The sequence below is a fragment of the Ascaphus truei genome, chromosome 1 (genome assembly GCF_040206685.1).
Source record: "Ascaphus truei isolate aAscTru1 chromosome 1, aAscTru1.hap1, whole genome shotgun sequence".
Lineage (NCBI taxonomy): Eukaryota > Metazoa > Chordata > Amphibia > Anura > Ascaphidae > Ascaphus > Ascaphus truei.
The window spans coordinates 174749553-174769729 of record NC_134483.1 but is presented as its reverse complement, the minus strand read 5'-3'; the positions used below and the strand labels follow the sequence as shown (position 1 = coordinate 174769729).

Genomic DNA, 20177 nt, shown 5'->3' with positions numbered 1-20177 from the left:
ACTTAGCACTAGAGGTGTGTGTGTGTGTGTGTGTGTGTGTGTGTGTGTGTGTGTGTGTGTGTGTGTGTGTGTGTGTGTGTGTGTGTGTGTGTGTGTTTCAGGACATCGCAGAGGATATCGCAGAGCGGCGGATCCTTTGTGAAGAATCTGCAGCCCCAGGCACTGGGGCAGGTATCGTATTATACGTGCACCAACAAAACCGGTAGATCAGGCGCTGATCCCGCCTATAGGTTCTGGGTCTCTTAGTGAACTAGTGGGACTCTGGGTACACGGTGTTGGGGGTGAAATAAGGTGTGGGGGTTAAGGCACTGTGAGAAGACGGATAGTAGTGCTTAGTAGTGTTACAGGGTGACACTGTTATTATTGCTGATGTATGTGTAATGTGTTATGTTTGATTCTGCATATAGTAAACTGTTACACTTATACTCCTGTGTATGTGGTTACTATATGTGGGTCCTGTGTGGGGTACATTCTACACTCCTAGAATCCTACATAGGTGGAGGCGCTGTAAGAAAGATTGTTCCAGAGGATTCACCCCAGGTTCCCATCAGCGGAGGCTCAGGCCTCCTGTGAACCTGCAGGTATACGCACCACACCTGGTAACATATAGGTTCCCCCTCACATGCACTCTATCTGCGATTGGGGTAGTGGGAATACCCATTACATTTGGAGGCGCTGCTGAGATCAGACCTGGGGTGCCCGAACTCAATAAATTATGTTGTTCTCATTATCATTGCCATCCTGCCAAGATGTGTACGAATGGGCATTAAAAGGGCAAGTCCCGCCCTCACAAACCCTTGCTGTAGGACAAGTTCCTGCTGTCACTCCCTCCTGTGATATTTGCTTAATAGTGGGTCAGTACCCAGGCTTATGGGGTGCAAAAGTCTTAGGCCGCTGCATAGATGCAGACGGAGTGTGGTGCTCAGTGTTGGTGAGGGCCGAATAAGATTTAATAAGAGAAGGGGGTCCCTCCAAATTATGGCTCTGTGGAATCCTCAATAAAGGGTGGGGTCCCGTTATCTACCTTGAAATGCCAGGAAAACCAGAGGCCCCACCAGAAGGCTTCCCCCCTATTTATACAGAGAGCCATAGTGTAATTGATGAGACTGTGATCAAAATGGAGGCTCCCTCAGTGAGTCACACCTAAGATGGCGTCTCACGCCAAGTCGGGCGAGCACCAGGACTGTACAAGAAATTGTTGCAGAATTCTGTCCGGGTCTGGTGCGAAAACCAGAGCCCCGCCCCTGCACTGTGAGTAGCTCAGCACAGAGTCAGAACCACTCCTTGAAAGAGGGTGCTCCTCCTCTGGAGTCCACCAGGGGGAGCAAGCACAGCGATTCTCACTCATTAACTGCTGTCTCCACTCAGGACAGTACAGGATGCAGCAAACCACATCCGCAGTTGTATGGTGTTTGGCCAGCAGAGTGACTGTATGTAACATTTCTTTTGTGCACGTGCTTACAGACAGACCTTAAACTCTCCGGTGTTATAAACTTTGATCCCTATCAGCGACCACGAGGGGTTCAGGTAGTGAAAGTGGAAGGAAAAAGGTACATCAGGTGTCTATGCCCCAAGTGTGATTTTCCAGATGGCGAATTGAGCTGGGGACCCAAGTGTGCCTGTTGCGGGGCACAGTTCCTAAAACCAGTGCTGCTGTGTGCTACGGAACCCGCAGAGGAAGATGCGGCTAACCAACCTACCTCAACTACGGAGGGCCCGTGCGCCCTAACCGCGGTTCCAGATTCGGAACCACAGACGCAACCCCAGATGATGGAACCACAGATGACGGAATCAACGAAGGTTGACTGCCCAGGGAGAATGGGGATTGTACCACAGGTACCACCGGAGCAGGACCGCTTCATGCCGATTGCCGCCAGTAAATGCGAGGCACCCCGACGCTGTTCCCCTGCGGAGGTGTCCCTACCCCCATCCTTATCTTCTGATGACAGCAGCCAACCAGCCGTGGTGATGCGCCAGCCGGCGGACCACTCAAATGAAGCTGAAGCATCTGCTGCAGGCCATGATATGGGCCCGTGTGCCCTACAACGGCCAGACCGGCCTACTACGATGGTACCATCGGTCCTAGGCTTAGAACCAGTACCAAACAAAGCCAAGGTGAGTTGACTGCCCCAGGGGTGTCGGGTGTGAGTTCTCAGGTGACCGCGGATCACGGTTGCTCCTTAAGTCTGGTCACCAGGGTGATTGGCTCACCTCGGCATCGCGTCCTGGCAGAGGTGTTCCCCTTAGAAGATTGCTGTCCAGTGGTGCGAATGGACCAGTACCCACCGCCTATCGTCCAGGCGAAGAGAAAAGTCAGCCCCATCGTGATGCCCAGTGAAGCACAAATGGTACCTGACAGTGTTCCAGATGAACCGATACCCATCAGAAGTCAGCGGAGTGGTGAGGCACCAACCGTTAACTCCCTGCAGGTTGTGATGGAGATATCCGAGGAAGAGGCCCTGCTCAGCGGTTACTTCATCGTGAAGAATACCCAAGCACTGCCGTCTCAATATATGGACCTGCACGTTGATCTCGTGATGTATCCAGGAGACGTCACTTAAGAAGTGACTGATGAAGCAAAAAAAACTGTGTTGAGACCGCTCTGGTAATTATTGCCTCCTACAGGTGCAAGCTGAAGCGCTTCATTCACCATGTGGTGGACCGCGGAAAAGGTCAAGACCTCCTGGACTACCGCACCCATGCCGCGGATCGCCGGGTAAAGGTCTGGCCGAGAGACCCTACTATTCCTTCCACCAGGGGGAGGAAGTAGTATGGAACCTGGGACTGTTGCACCTGAGCATGACCTCCAAGAGATTACACAGGCGGAGGCTCACAAAAGTTAAAGTGAGGTACCCCCACATTATCAGTTAGGAGCACCCCCCAATTGGTCTCAGCAAACAGCTAACACTCAGCTGGCCTCGGGTATCACTGTGGTTGAGTTATGTACTGTTGACGTTAATGCACCTGTGATAAGTTGTATATACTATGCCCTGCATTTTTATTATATAACTTTGTGCTGTGTGACGCTGTCCTCAAAGCGGGGATGTTGGTATTTCCACCAGGGGGGGAGTGTAGCCAGGGTTCCTCCCGGTGCTCCGTTCCCCCTCCTTACCTCTGATGCCAGGGGCGAGTGCCGCCGGAGTCAACCGGCGGACCCGCCGGCATTTCTGGTGGGTGGGGGCCAAGCAGGGAGTGCTCCGGTGCTCTGGAGGCTCCGCGGCGGCCCGACAGTGCAGGGCGCTGCCATGTTGTCCCTCGCGCATGCGCAGTGGAGTGCCAGAAACGCGGCGGCGACCATTACAAAGTTGCGCATGCGCGTCACGCTGGGCGCACTCAGCGCCAATGTTAATGACCCTATGCGGGGAGTACAAGACCCAGCAGCATCTGGGGCTGCTTTACCACCTGATGCCAGGGAGCCAATAGGGCTGCAGGATTCCCTGGAAGGGGATGATATATTAACAGGCTGGCAGGAAGGAAGTCACTCAGGGATGGGAGGCAGACAGGGGAGGAGGTAGGTGTGCAGGGTCAGTGACCAGTGCACTAGGCCAGTGTACCCTCCCCAGGCCCCAGATAGCCCTGAGTCACCAGTGAGCTTCTGCAGCTAGGGACAGACCCAAGAGAGGGATGCTGCCACCTTAGCTGAGCAGGATAGCTAGCTGAGACAGTGTTGCTTTGCAGTGCAGCCACAGCAGTTAGTTTGGCAGTTTCAGGAAAGGCCCCTTCAGTGCAAGGAGGGGTTGCTTTCTATAGTACCCAGTTCTATGTGATATCACCGGTGCCAGTTGCACGCAGTGATCGCGGCCTGCGTCTGGGCTCAGACAGGCTCTACAGCAAGAGACTTTCCAAAGGTGGATCACTCCATGCGGGAGCCACTCACCGCCAGGCAGAGTTTCAGGACGTCGCAGAGGATATTGCAGAGCGGCGGATCCTTTGTGAAGAATCTGCAGCCCCAGGTGCTGGAGCACTGGGGCAGGTATCGTATTATACGTGCACCAACAAAACCGGTACATCAGGCGCTGATCCCGCCTATAGGTTCTGGGTCTCTAAGTGGACTCATGGGACTCTGGGTACACGGTGTTGGGGAGGAATACGGTGTGGGGGTTAAGGCACTGTGAGAAGACGGATAGTAGTGCTTAGTAGTGTTACAGGGTGACACTGTTATTATTGCTGATGTATGTGTAATGTGTTATGTTTGATTCTGCATATAGTAAACTGTTATACTTATACTCCTGTGTATGTGGTTACTATATGTGGGTCCTGTGTGGGGTACATTCTACATTCCTAAAATCCTACATAGGTGGAGGCGCTGTAAGAAAGATCGTTCCAGAGGATTCACCCCAGGTTCCCATCAGCGGAGGCTCAGGCCTCCTGTGAACCTGCAGCTATACGCACCACACCTGGTAACATATAGGTTCCCCCTCACATGCACTCTATCTGCGATTGGGGTAGGGGGAATACCCGTTATATTTGTATATGTAAATCATGTGACAATGTATAAATGTACATGTACTGGCAATTGTTTAGTTTTCCTGTTATAAATCTGTAAAAATCCTGATTGTGTCACTACCATAATGGCTGCTGAGTCAGTGTGACTTAGCAGCTAAAATGTATCCTTCTATTACTAAGATATTATCTATTGTTACAGTTTACAGCTCAAACTGCTAGGAAAATTGGCAACAAATTATCACAAATGGGGAAAGTGTTACACATATCTTGCACTGCTGGGAGGTGGTTAAAGCCTGCTATAGAAATCAAAAGATGCTTTAAATCTCATTAAATATGGCATTCAAAGTTGAATAATAATAATAAAATAAAATGCAGAGAGTATTACTTAGTACTACAGAACTGATTTATTTATATTTTTAAAAAAAAGTAGGTTTCACATGTTTTGCTGCTTTAAAAGTGTGTGTTGAAATCACTCTGCAAATGAGCGAGCACACTGTATATTCATACGAAATGTGTTCTGCTGTAAATTCACTAGAGGGCACTATTCACACAGAATTTGAATTATACATTATTGTGTATTAACTTGGGTAAAAGGGAAAAAAATATTTTTACTCATTTTGTACTTTCAGACATTTTCAGGAAACATAAAATATAGTAATAGAAATGTTATAGAGGCTATCCATCTGATATTTGCCCAAACATTAAATGAAAGCCCAGAGCTGAACTCTGCTTACTATTTTACTATGTTCAAGATTCATAAGTCACACAAAAAAACTAGATCTTTTCTGAGAAACTTTGGTCTGGTACAAGTTTTTTTTTCCGATCGTATTTGTTGTGTTTTGCGGCCTTCCTTAAAGCTGCAGTTCAGTCAATATCCTGCATGTGTGTTTTTTTTAATAAATCAGTTCTGTAGTAAGAAAAAATACTTTTAGCATTTTCTGTTTTTAAAAAAACAACTTTGAAAGACCAATTTTCTTGTATTCTATTTTAACAGCCATTTGCTAAGGCACTGCCCCTTCATGTCCTGTCACAAGCTCTGGCACACCCCTTTGTCAGCCCTGCCCTCCCTCTAGCACTTGTCAGTGCAGGAGTGCTCATGAATATTCATGAGCTTCCACTGCCAGTCAAGCAGATTATAAACAAATCCCAGCTTTTAATATGTCACCAAATTTCGACCTATCAATACATGGAAAACGAATTGACCTGCAGCTATACAGTTCTTTAGCTAATTAGAGATTGCACACATAAAACTATTGAAGTAAAAAAATAAATGTAAAAAAAAAAAAATGAACTGCAGCTTTAATGATCCAGTGAATTTGGGGAAATGTCCTTTTTTTGCAGATTCTCCTAAATAATATAGAAAGCCTTCATAACACTCTTTTGAGCCTCCTCTGTGCATCTAGTTGTGCCCAATATAAAACACTTCTCAAATATTAAGTGTGTGCTTGTATTCCCGTGTTAACTGTTAACATGTTAAACGATCACAGACATTCATTGATTGAATTGGAGTTAACAATCATAAATGATGCAGAATCAATTTCACATCTTAGACAATGTATTCCCAGCTGTCTTAACCCTCAAACATTGGATATTACTATTTTCCCAGGAATGTCTCATTTTAAAGCATGCCTTGGTATGCAATACAGACAGAAGCCGTACAATCAAAGGAATCAACAATTCCACAATAAAAATTACAGATACTTTATTTTTATGTGGTAGCTTTTTAAAGGGTCTTTCAGGGAAACTGGTCAATCATTCCAGAAGTAATGTCCCAGTATGAAAATAGGCAGCATCCAGTTTCTTTATTGAACCTGGGGACAGCGAGTACAATTCTAGTGAATTGTCATAGACGTGAAGTGCTGGGCTCTGAAGGATTGAGTATGACATTCTTTCAATTTGATAACTTTCCTGGAAGGTTTATTTATATATAGTGAATCTTTAGGTCATTTTTATAGGTTCACTTTTATGATGCATTTTAAATATTGCACAAATTTGAGTAGTCCTATGAATACATTGTATCTTTTTGTAGTCTCGCAGTGGTATACAAACCTCTCCTCCAGAACCCTCTGGCCACGTTGGATTTTAGGGATAAGTACACTTTGTCACAGGTGAATGCACATAAATAGCATATAAATAGCTTGTTGGGTGTTTTGCCCTGGTTACTGTGGAGTAGGAACGCGCCAGTACTCTGTTTCGGAACTTATATTTTCAGCAGGAACGGAGTATCGGCACCAGTGTTTCCACTTAAACATTTCAGCATTTTGATTTGGTGGTGGTGAACTAATTATGCGCCAGAACATGCTACGGGCTGCACAAAGCTGACCTGGCATTGCACCAATACAGTCTGGTTATATTCTGTGTATAGTAAGGTTATACTCGGCGGCAGTGTATACACCAACCCAGAGTATATGACCAGGCCGCAACTATATGCCATCACAGCATATGTAGCCAAACAACACAATACACCAACGCAGAGTATATTAACAAACCACACTATACACAGACACAGAGTATAATCTGATGGCACTATACATCAACACATAGTATAACCTGACACAGAATACACTTGCAGGGAAGGGGGAAGAAGCGGTGACACATAGGAGAAGGGGTGACAGTGGGAGACATGGGGATGACGGGTCAGTGGGAGTTAAGGTGGGAGTAGGTGTTGCAAGGGGAGGACAGGGAGGCAAATGGGGGACCAGAGGATGACAAGTGGGGTGATTGTCCCTTCCTTGCTCTTCAGTCTCTATGGCCAACACCATGTGGAACTCTAAGCAGCGTGTACATTCACTGTACTTAGCTTGGAAGTCCACCAGGGGTCGCTGGTCTGTAGGCGCTCATGAGAGTAGCTGCTTAGGGGGCGCTCTGGTTTCTCCTTTTCAATCTCTATAGTCAAATATGTGAAAAGGGAGGGGTCAAAAGCTGACAACTCCCCAAGTACCCTACTTACTGTACTCAGTATATATCCACCTTATTGGTGCTGTGTAAATACACAAATTGTAGGTGACCATATGGCATCAATCACGATTAGCAACTGCTCCTATCACTGTGGAAGGATAGATGCTACTAAAAGCCAAAATTTGGCTAGAAAATAATAAATCTTTATTAAATTATAATGTGGACGACGCAAGACTCACATAAAAATAAAAGGAATAAAACTCCAATCGTGCAATAAAAGTGATGTCCTCTCAGTAGATATTATACACTTAATAGTGTGATATAACAGCTATTATAACTACTGACAAAAGTGCTTCCCCCTCTGTGTGGTGTGTTTCTAGGTAGACAGTGTATGTCTCCTTAATGAAGCCTACGTATGGCTAATATAACTGCCAGCCCTGCTATGCAGTAACACATATAAGGTGTATATTGTGTTCAAACACTTAGCCATTGAAGTATATTGATATAGTGTGAAATGGGCTAGTGAATAAAGTGAAGTCTTTGCAAACTGCAGCTGCAGCAGAGTATGTTTTAAACACTTGCCACATACACACACTTCCTAGACATACCTAGTACAAATGTATGGCTCCCCACTACTATCTATAGCATAACAGCATAATACTCCATTCCCCTAAGTCACCAGGCAATGCAGTGCTAAAATATAATCAATAGCAGTGGATAAATAAAAGCGCTATACAACCCGTTCCATGAGGGGGGGGGCGGTGCATCACATGCCTCCAGACGTCAACGCGATGACGTCATTGCCAACGATCGTTTCGCGCTTGGATTTGGCGCTTTCTCAAGGTCCTACAGCTTTATAGGTAAATATATAAAATCAACACTTACACAGCGTGATAAAGTATAAGGCACATAAAACTGGTGTGTATCAGATGAGGTACTCTCACCCCAGCCTCCATGTGGAACCTCCGGGACCGGAAGTGACGTGATAGAGAGGTTCCACATGGGGGCTGCGGTGAGAGTACCTCATCTGATACACATCAATTTTATGTGCATTATACTTTATCACACCGTGTAAGTGTTAATTTTTATATATTTACCTATATGTTGTATATATATATTGTTTTTATTGACCAATCCATTTCTCTCCCCTCTTCCTGCAGAATCGAATGGAAGAAAGTAAAGCGCTGTTTAGGACAATTATCACATATCCCTGGTTTCAGAATTCTTCCGTTATTCTGTTTTTAAACAAGAAAGATCTTTTGGAGGAGAAAATCATGTACTCCCATCTAGTGGACTATTTTCCGGAATATGATGGTAAGCAGTCTGTTCAATTAATGTTAACCTTTACATCTTAAACCTGATAAACATAAGACCTGTCTAATGATTGCGGCAAAAAAAAAAAATATATATATATATAACACTGTATATATTTTTTTTCTGCACAGCTATATGGCCCTAGTTTGTATAGTTCAGTAATAATCCTGGAAGAGTTGAAGGCCCAAGGGGATTATTACTATTATAGGCTAAATGTAGGCTTATTTCATAAATAATACACTTTTGTATAGTTATATAGATGTTTTTATTAAAATAAAATGGTAAATACATTAAACCACCTCTATATACACACAATGCCACCCCCTCTGTGTACACACACACACACACACACACTGCAGCTCTACACACATCAGCTCTATACACATACACATATCAGCTCTATATATATATATATATATACACACACACACACACACACTTCAGCTCTATACACACACACGTCAGCTCTATACACACACACGTCAGCTCTATACACACACGTCAGCTCTATACACACACACGTCAGCTCTATACACACACACACTGCAGCTCCACACACACACACTGCAGCTCCACACACACACACTGCAGCTCTACACACACACACAGCACCTCTAGGCACACACACAACACAGCACCTCTAGGCACACACACAACACAGCACCTCTACGCACAACACAGCACCTCTACGCACAACACAGCACCTGTACGCACAACACAGCACCTCTACGCACAACACAGCACCTCTACGCACAACACAGCTCCTCTATGCACAACACAGCTCCTCTATGCACAACACAGCTCCTCTATGCACAACACAGCTCCTCTACGCACAACACAGCACCTCTACGCACAACACAGCACCTCTACGCACAACACAGCACCTCTACGCACAACACAGCACCTCTACGCACAACACAGCACCTCTACGCACAACACAGCACCTCTACGCACAACACAGCAGCTCTACACACAACACAGCACCTCTACGCACAACACAGCACCTCTACGCACAACACAGCAGCTCTACGAACAACACAGCAGCTCTACACACAACACAGCAGCTCTACACACACACACACACACAAACACGGCTACTGCTTCACCCATAAACACTACTGCTGCAGTGCTACTGCTGACACACACACACTAGACAGACAGAAACTGCAGCCACAAACAAACTGCAGACAGCCACTTACTTTGCAGCCAAACACATACTCTCTCCCTCCCCAATTCAACGAAGTCTGTCGGCTGTGTTCACAGAGGGAGGGGGAGGAGTCACTGCCTTCTTCTTCCTGGCCAATCCCCTGCCCTGTCTCAAAGCTGTTCCTTCCTCCTGACCAATCCCCTGTCCTGTCTCAGAGCTGTTCTGAAAGCTGATTGGCTGGAAATAAACACGTTGCAAAAATTCCGGACATTACTGATTGGTTAAAATTCCGGGCATTATCCAATCAGAGAGCAGGGATTTCAATAATGCCCGGAATTTTACAGCTTAAGCCTATAATTATTATTATTTCTGGTGATGTGTTTTTCCTGTTAGATTACATAATGATATGCCAATGCTGCTGCATCACTGGTGGCTAAATAAGCTGCATAATCCAGTTCCATGCGTTATACAGCAAGCTTACCCACTGGAAAAAAATTGTTTGCAAATGTTTTGTATCATTTAGTGGAGTGTTGTTAAGATGCGACCAAAAATGCTAAAAGCAAAAAAAAAAAACACAGGATCTGCACACATCCAAATTCACTAAAACCAATTTCATTATTTTTAAGTGTTTCCTATTATTCGTATCACGCTACATACGGCTGCAAATTTACCGTTTCAAAAATGTCATTAAAATGAGGGTTTCCGTTACATACTGTTACCAATGTACTGTATGATAAAACTTGCCCACCACACCAAGGTAAACTTCTAATTGAATGGAATGTTATCATGTCCTCTGAACTAAATTCCTCCTACTTCTGTCTTTCATGGAGTAGACGTCATATCATGGCATGACCTTTAGATATACAATCCTAGGTGGAGTTTTAAGCTTCAAAATTACTGCCATTGAACATATTAATGAGTATGAAACTCCAGCCATACCAGACTGTATGAATGACTAAGGAATTCGTCAATATGGGAATGCATGTAGATACAGTTCTTGGGAATGTAGTGTTACTTGGCATTACATGAGGGGAAGGGGACGGGGGCGTACATTTGAATTTCTCTCCCTGGTGCATATTCTGTAGTGATCTTGCTGCCGTGGGTAGAAACTTCTCCCAGCCCCCCTTCATCAATTATTATTATTATTTAGCTGCTTAATGCCGGCACGCTGAAGAATACTGTCCAGCTTTTCTCCTTGCTCTGGGAACTAGTGATTTAGTATAGGAGTATAGTATGCGAGGCAGTACCGTATTGATAAGCGCACAGATATTAATCAGCTGAGGGAGCGAGGAGAAGCTACTGTATGATCCACTGCAGCAATATTCCTGCTTCCTCTGCACCAAGGAGACAGGGAGCGCACAGAGCTTGGGAGCTGCAGGGGAAGCCTCCTTGGGGGACCTGTTTGCCAGCAATGTTCTAGTAGTACCCTTCGGACCGCAGACCGGAAGAAAGATTAATAAGTGAGCGTGTTTTGAACAACCCCTTTTTTACATTAAGGATGAATCTCGAAAATGATTACAAAAGGATTAGATGTAAAGGCCTTTAGTGTGATGGGCTTACATTGATGTGAATATATAACCTAGGCTCTCACAAACACTTGCTTTCACGTGACATCTCTACATGTCAAGTTTCACATGCAACAGCTAAATCCAAGATCCACACTGATCATTCTCCCGTGTGACAGAGGATGAGGTCTCTGCGCTCCTTTCATCATCTCGCCCTACAACCTGCCCCCTTGATCCTAATCCTTCGCATCTCGCTCCCTCTCTGGTACACTAAGCTCCACCCCAACTCACCTATTTAACCTCTCTCACCTCTGGCACATTCCCATCTTCCTTTAAACATGCACTCATCACACCCTTTCTAAAGAAACCCTGTCTTGACCCAACCTCCCTCTCCAACTACTGCCCTATTTCTCTTCTCCCCTTTGCCTCCAACCTGCTTAAGCGGCTTGCATACAGCCACCTAATTCACGTTCTCTCCTCCAACTCCCTGCTTGACCGTTTGCAATCTAGCCTCTATCCTCTACATTCAGACAGCACTAACAAAAGTGTACTTCTGCTTCCTTCGACACAATTGATCACCCCATTCTCCTGAACACCGTACACTCCATTGGCCTCCGTGACACAGCCCTTTCCTGGTTCACAGCCTACCTTTCCAACCTCTCCTTCAGTGTTTCCTTCTCTAGTGTATTGTAGGATATGGGAAATGATCCCTGAGCCGGGGCTCTAGATCAGGGGGCGCGCAGCAAGATTTTTTAGGGGGTGCGTGGCAGTTGCTGAGGCCCCGCGCTACCCAACGGCATTTCAATTTCATGTTGGTGGATCGCAAGAGGCCTCTGCAATGTCACCGCCAATAACAAGGAAGGAGGGGGGCATGAGCTGGTGAATAGAGCAGGCAGGCATGCGCAGGGGGAAAGGTTTGCGCACCCCTGCTCAAGATCAAGGAAAAGGCAGCATTGCTATATGTGATCCATAATTAGTCAATTCTGTATCAGTCCCGGAGCTTTGCAAACATTCTATAATAAACCTTTAGATGTAAGGCGCTTCTAAACATTGGAACCAATGTAACAGGTAGGGGGAGGGGCAGGGGAACAGTCACCTCCGAGTGACCCACTAAAAATGAGCCGCACGGTGCACAATCCCCCAAATATCCTGCTGTCACACTCGGCTGCTTAATGGGCAAAGAATGGAAGTAGTTGAAACAACTCATGGGTCCTGAATGTCTTTATCCGTCCCCGGTATGATGGAAAGCCGGTCCTGATGGATGAGTGCTCCAGCCGAAGAAGTAGTGTGCAAAAAAAGGAAATTGAAGACGGGCACTGCTAGCCGGTATGAAGAGCTGGACAGAAAGCAGTTTAAAAGAAAAGTAGTGTTTGAAATACAAAAAACACATCACTCCACAAACTCTCTGACGCGTTTCATATCATCAAGGTACTTCATCAAAGAGTGATTAAAGGAAGCAAGGGGAGATACTTTTGTAGCGGCTTCCGTTATATTAAATCAAACAAAATTGAATCTAGGTGAGTAAAAACCACACCTGCGGCATAATAATGATTAGCCAAAGTTCCAAAAGAGCAAGCCGCTACTCTGTGACGCCCCCTGATCCCAATATACAAGAAAAAACATAAACAAACATTGATACAATATAAACCAATAAGCAGAAAATGTTGCCGATAAAGAATGAAAATAAAAATAAAATGTGTGGAAACGCAGACAACTATCCTCCGGAACAACCTCCTTCCTCAGCAACTAAAATACAAAGAGAGGGACACCGCGGCTCCCATAGCGCATACATGTGTATAACTTTTTATAAAAATAGCAACCAAAATGTGGATTACGGCCACTCACAAGAGATAAGTTGAAATAGCGCATAGGACATAAAATATGGTACACCAATATCACCGTGGATTCATTGAAGAGACCGGAACAGCTTGCAAGGTCCTGTGTAGCAAGAGCGCCTTCCTGCTACCGGCTCCGTGAGTGCACGTCCGCACTAGACTCCCTCCACACATGCGTGCTGCAAAACCGCTACTTCATCTGTCCGGTGTCACAGTGTTACAATGTTAACCACACCGTACACTACACAGTTCGGCTCCAAAGTAAAAAAAAACAGTCCCAAAGAAATGTTATATCATATATATATATATATATAAGAGACACTGTTTTTAAGTTATCCTTGCTTCATTCATTGTAACATCGCCGGAAGAAGAGATCAGTGTATCTCGAAAGCTCGCACAAATAAAAGCATTTCGTTAGCCACAGAACGGTATCATCTATTTATTTTTTGATTATATATATATATATATATATATACTGTATATATGTTAGCCACAGAACGGTATCACCTATTTATTTTTTGATTATTGAAGCTCGGCTAACACGGTACTGATACCTCTACATGTATATATATATATATATATATATATATATATATATATATATATATATATATATATATATATATATATACACAGTGTTCGACAAATCACCCAAAAATCTACTCGCCCAACCAAAAAATTTACTCGCCACCTAGCCGCGCCCCCAGCCTGCCTGGTGACTGGGTGAGAGGGTGACTGGGTGAGAGGGTGACTGGGTGGGAGGGTGACTGGGTGAGAGGGTGACTGGGTGAGAGGGTGACTGGGTGAGAGGGTGACTGGGTGAGAGGGTGACTGGGTGAGAGGGTGACTGGGTGAGAGGGTGACTGGGTGAGAGGGTGACTGGGTGAGAGGGTGACTGGGTGACTGGGTGAGAGGGTGACTGGGTGAGATGGTGACTGGGTGAGAGGGTGACTGGGTGAGTAGGTGAGATGGTGGGGGTGACTGGGTGAGTAGGTGAGAGGGTGGGGGGGTGACTGGGTGAGTAGGTGAGAGGGTGGGGGGGGGACAGGGCGAGTAGGTGGGAGGGTGACTGGGTGGGGTGACAGGGTGGGAGGGTGACAGGGTGACTGGGTGGGAGGGTGACTGGGTGGGAGGGTGAGTAGGTGGGGGGCGTGAGTAGGTGGGGGGGTGAGTAGGGGTGAGGGGGTGGGTATGTGGGGGGGGTGAGTAGGGGTGAGGGGGTGGGTAGGTGGGAGGGAGTGAGTAGGTGGGGGGGTGAGTAGGGGTGAGTGGGTGGGGGGGTGAGTAGGGGTGGGTAGGTGAGTAGGTGGGAGGGAGTGGGGGGGTGTGTGAGTGGGAGGCTGGGTGAGTTGTGGGTGATTGGGCAACTGCAGCGTTACATCAGCGCAGCCCCCCGGGAACCCCCAAGCGAGGCCTCCCAACCCCCACACAGAGACAAGGCCGCGGCCGCCCCAGGGACATCGTGAGGCCTCCCAGCCCCCACACATGAGACAGGGCCGCCCTGAGCCTCACTGCACCCAGAAAGAGCACGAGCTGCGGCGATGTCCCGCCTCCCCCCCAGGGCACACCCGTTACCTGGCCTGGGCCCTCCCCGTAGTGGGACCTGCGGACGCTCTGGTACAACATGATGGGCCCGGCGGCGGATGGCCCGCTTGAGGTGGGGGGCGCGGATGGCCCAATGGGAGGGGGGGGAGCGGATGGCTCGATGGGAGTGGGGGCGCGGATGGCCCGATGGGAGGGGGGGAACGGATGGCACGATGGGAGGGGGGGCGCGGATGGCCCGATGGGAGGGGGGCGCGGATGGCCCGATGGGAGGGGGCGCGGATAGCCCAATGGGCGCGGATGGCCCGATGGGAGGGGGGGCGCGGATGGCCCGATGGGAGGGGGGGCGCGGATGGCCCGATGGGAGGGGGGGCGCGGATGGACCGATGGGAGGGGGGGGGGGGCGCGGATGGCCCGATGGTGGGTGGGTGGGGGCGACAGATGGCCCTGCAGGGGCCTGTGGCAGACAGGCGCGGAAGGGGCTGGCTGCCGGAAGGGGGAGGAGTGAAAGCGCCGATGAGAGGAGGGAAAGTATTGCTGGGAGGAGGGAAAGTATTGCTGGGAGGAGGGAGGGCACTGCTCAGAGAGCCGGAGGCGGGGTAATCTCCCCCAACAACATGAACCCGCCTCCGGCTTTTTTTTTTTTGTCCAGCGCGAGCGCGGGAAATTTCACCGCGAGCAGGGAAATTTAAAAAAACACGTGTGCTGCTTGGGCCAATATTTACTCGCTCGGAGGTTAAATCCACACGCCCCGGGCGTGTAAATGTATAGCATTGTCGAACACTGTGTGTGTGTGTGTGTGTGTGTGTGTGTGTGTGTGTGTGTGTGTGTGTGTGTGTGTGTGTGTGTGTGTGTGTGTGTGTGTGTGTGTATATATACACATACATATATATATATATATATATATATATATATATATATATATATATATCTTCTATGGATAGACTATGTGAACACATTAGTTGTGGTATATATCATATTGTCCGGTCATTTATAATAAGTTATGCAGATTCAGGTATAGTCGTCTCTGCATTTCTTGTTTTATAGGTTATATAGTCGCCTTTATAAGTTATCGTTGTTTTGTTAATTATTAATCTTACAATTCGCTTATTATTATTTTTCTATAGTTCACTGATATTGAGATATATACATATTGAACAGTATTGATAAACACGATTTCTTCAATAGGTTTCTTCTTATATTCAATAATTGTCTTTTTTTAATGTCCTTATTGTACCATTTATTCTACTCATTACTCCCATATTTCATACATCATTATTCTGAGTTTAACGATTTGGTGATTATATCGTATATTTTTTTTATTTTATTTTTTTTACAGATACAGAGATATATATATATATATATATATATATATATATATATATATATACATGTAGAGGTATCAGTACCGTGTTAGCCGAGCTTCAATAATCAAAAAATAAATAGATGATACCGTTCTGTGGCTAACGAAATGCTTTTATTTGTGCGAGCTTTCGAGATACACTGATCTCTTCTTCCGGCGATGTTACAATGAATGAAGCAAGGATAACTTAAAAACAGTGTCTCTTGGAATGTTATCTGTGCTTGTCCTTCCCCCGGTGTGGATGTGTTTTATGGCTAGAGGTGTCAAAGGGTAACTGAAAGCAAGTGAAGAAAGAGTGTGTATGTGTATCAGTGTGAATAAAAATGAATGGAGAGCCCACAGTATAAACAGTGCTCTACACAAGGTGTGTGTGGAGTGAGAGGGATATAAATGGTGTGGGTGGGTGTGGAAATGTGAGAGTTTGTAGCACAACTAAAAGTGTGTGTGGATACTGTGTGGTCCCTATTGGTGTATATGGATGGAAAAATAAGGAGTATTAGTATGTGTGAGAGACACTGTTTTTAAGTTATCCTTGCTTCATTCATTGTAACATCGCCGGAAGAAGAGATCAGTGTATCTCGAAAGCTCGCACAAATAAAAGCATTTCGTTAGCCACAGAACGGTATCATCTATTTATTTTTTGATTATTGAAGCTCGGCTAACACGGTACTGATACCTCTACATATATATATATATATATATATATATATATATATATATATATAGTAAAGATATAAGCAATAATCCATTAAACCCTAAATGGGATAATAACATCCATCAATAGTCCCTGATAACAGTATTGTTATTAATAAATAGAAGATAACATAATGAATGTTTCCATGGAGGGCATGTGACAAAATAAAATATAAGCAATACTCTTATTTAGCTAATTTGGATTTTCACATATTTCAAACCTAAAATGTTATTAGATCTTAATCTAAGTCCTTATAATAGGATAAAGATAACCTGATCAAACAAATGACACAAATATGATACCTTTTTCAACATTTATTCATCCACAAATGATTCATTCAATATCCATGTGTGAAAAAGTGAACGTTTAGGTTCAGTACTTGATGGCACCCGCCTTGAAACGCAATGATTTCAACTAAGCATGTCCTATAACTGCTGGTCAGTCTCTCCCTATTATTAATGTACTGTGTAACCATTATACCCTACCCCCTATTATTAGTGTACTGTGTAACCATTATACCCTACCCCCTATTATTAGTGTACTATGTAACCATTATACCCTACCCCCTATTATTCAAGTACTGTGTAATTATTGTATCCTACCCCTATTAGTCACGCTTTGGCAATACTGACATGTTCTTTCGTCATGCCAATAAAGCTTATTTGATTTGACACACACACAGAGAGAGAGGGGGGGCAGAGCGTGAGAGAGAGTGAGAGAGGGGGACAGAGAGAGTGAGAGGGGGGACAGAGAGAGTGAGAGGGGGGACAGAGAGAGTGAGAGGGGGGACAGAGAGAGTGAGAGGGGGGACAGAGAGAGTGAGAGGGGGGACAGAGAGAGTGAGAGGGGGGACAGAGAGAGTGAGAGGGGGGACAGAGAGAGTGAGAGGGGGGACAGAGAGAGTGAGAGGGGGGGGACAGAGAGTGAGAGAGGGGGGACAGAGAGTGAGAGAGGGGGGACAGAGAGAGTGAGAGGGGGGACAGAGAGTGAGAGAGGGGGGACAGAGAGTGAGAGAGGGGGGACAGAGAGAGTGAGAGGGGGGACAGAGAGTGAGAGAGGGGGGACAGAGAGTGAGAGAGGGGGGACAGAGAGTGAGAGAGGGGGGACAGAGAGTGAGAGAGGGGGGACAGAGAGTGAGAGAGGGGGGACAGAGAGAGTGAGAGGGGGACAGAGAGTGTGAGAGGGGGACAGAGAGTGTGAGAGGGGGGACAGAGAGAGTGAGAGGGGGGACAGAGAGAGTGAGAGGGGGGACAGAGAGAGTGAGAGGGGGGACAGAGAGAGTGAGAGGGGGGACAGAGAGAGTGAGAGGGGGGACAGAGAGAGTGAGAGGGGGGACAGAGAGAGTGAGAGGGGGGACAGAGAGAGTGAGAGGGGGGACAGAAAGAGTGAGAGAGGGGGGACAGAGAGTGAGAGAGGGGGGACAGAGAGTGAGAGAGGGGACACAGAGAGTGAGAGAGGGGACACAGAGAGTGAGAGAGGGGACACAGAGAGTGAGAGAGGGGACACAGAGAGTGAGAGAGGGGACACAGAGAGTGAGAGAGGGGACACAGAGAGTGAGAGAGGGGACACAGAGTGAGCGAGGGGACACAGAGAGTGAGCGAGGGGACACAGAGAGTGAGCGAGGGGACACAGAGAGTGAGCGAGGGGACACAGAGAGTGAGCGAGGGGACACAGAGAGTGAGCGAGGGGACACAGAGAGTGAGCGAGGGGACACAGAGAGTGAGCGAGGGGACACAGAGAGTGAGCGAGGGGACACAGAGAGTGAGCGAGGGGACACAGAGAGTGAGCGAGGGGACACAGAGTGAGCGAGGGGACACAGAGAGTGAGCGAGGGGACACAGAGAGTGAGCGAGGGGACACAGAGAGTGAGCGAGGGGACACAGAGAGTGAGCGAGGGGACACAGAGAGTGAGCGAGGGGACACAGAGAGTGAGCGAGGGGACACAGAGAGTGAGCGAGGGGACACAGAGAGTGAGCGAGGGGACACAGAGAGTGAGCGAGGGGACACAGAGAGTGAGCGAGGGGACACAGAGAGTGAGCGAGGGGACACAGAGAGTGAGCGAGGGGACACAGAGAGTGAGCGAGGGGACACAGAGAGTGAGCGAGGGGACACAGAGAGTGAGCGAGGGGACAGAGAGAGAAGGTGACACGGGGGGGGAGAGAGAAGGTGACACGGGGGGGAGAGAGAAGGTGACACGGGGGGGGAGAGAGAAGGTGACACGGGGGGGAGAGAGAAGGTGACACGGGGGGGAGAGAGAAGGTGACACGGGGGGGGGAGAGAGAAGGTGACACGGGGGGGGAGAGAGAAGGTGACACGGGGGGGGAGAGAGAAGGTGACACGGGGGGGGGAGAGAGAAGGTGACACGGGGGGGAGAGAGAAGGTGACACGGGGGGGGAGAGAGAAGGTGACACGGGGGGGGAGAGAGAAGGTGACACGGGGGGGAAAAGAGAAGGTGACACGGGGGGGAGAGAGAAGGTGACACGGGGGGGGAGAGAGAAGGTGACACGGGGGGGAGAGAGAAGGTGACACGGGGGGGAGAGAGAAGGTGACACGGGGGGGAGAGAGAAGGTGACACGGGGGGGAGAGAGAAGGTGACACGGGGGGGAGAGAGAAGGTGACACGGGGGGGAGAGAGAAGGTGACACGGGGGGGAGAGAGAAGGTGACACGGGGGGGAGAGAGAAGGTGACACGGGGGGGAGAGAGAAGGTGACACGGGGGGGAGAGAGAAGGTGACACGGGGGGGAGAGAGAAGGTGACACGGGGGGGAGAGAGAAGGTGACACGGGGGGGAGAGAGAAGGTGACACGGGGGGGAGAGAGAAGGTGACACGGGGGGGAGAGAGAAGGTGACACGGGGGGGAGAGAGAAGGTGACACAGAGGGGGGAGAGAAGGAGAGGGAGGACACAGAGAGAGGGGTGACATAGAGAGAGGGTGACACAGAGGGTGGGGGGTGGGTGACTGACTCTTGGGTTTCCCATGTAAGTCACAAACTGCTCTTTGAAGAAATTGCCAGGTTGTGAAGCAGAGTAATGAATGTCCGCACTCCGAGTGAAGTGAACGCCAATAGGGAAGGCACCCGCTCTCGGCTCGATGAAGCAAACCGTCCAAGCGTGGGAAAAGACAAGTTCAGTCTCTGATGGCGCTCCACCTCTGATCATCACTGCAACCAGATGCCCGTTGGACATAGATCAGATCTGGTTAAGGAATGCACCCGCTCCCTGTCCTCAGCGTTAGGGTCCATATGACACTGTCTTGGAGGTAGAAAGAGGCTGAAACACCTGAGTTATACCACAGCTGTGGTTGTTAGATATAAATCAACCTCGTCTTCTAAGCTTGTGCTAAAAACGCCACAGAGGCAATGAAGAGCTAAATATAGAGTATAGAATGAAAAAAAGAAATATCACACAATCTATTTCCAACGCGTTTCGTATCAAC

At 47.5% G+C, this 20177-nt stretch overlaps 1 protein-coding gene across 2 annotated transcripts in view; it reads left to right on the top strand.

Moving 5' to 3' along the window:
* Window positions 1-20177, top strand: part of LOC142493957 (guanine nucleotide-binding protein G(q) subunit alpha) — a 153550-nt gene that overhangs the window by 127779 nt on the left and 5594 nt on the right. For both annotated transcript variants that reach the window (XM_075598764.1, XM_075598770.1), the window contains exon 6: window positions 8505-8658. In XM_075598764.1, the coding sequence (XP_075454879.1) occupies window positions 8505-8658 (154 nt within the window). The remainder of the gene's footprint in view (window positions 1-8504; window positions 8659-20177) is intronic.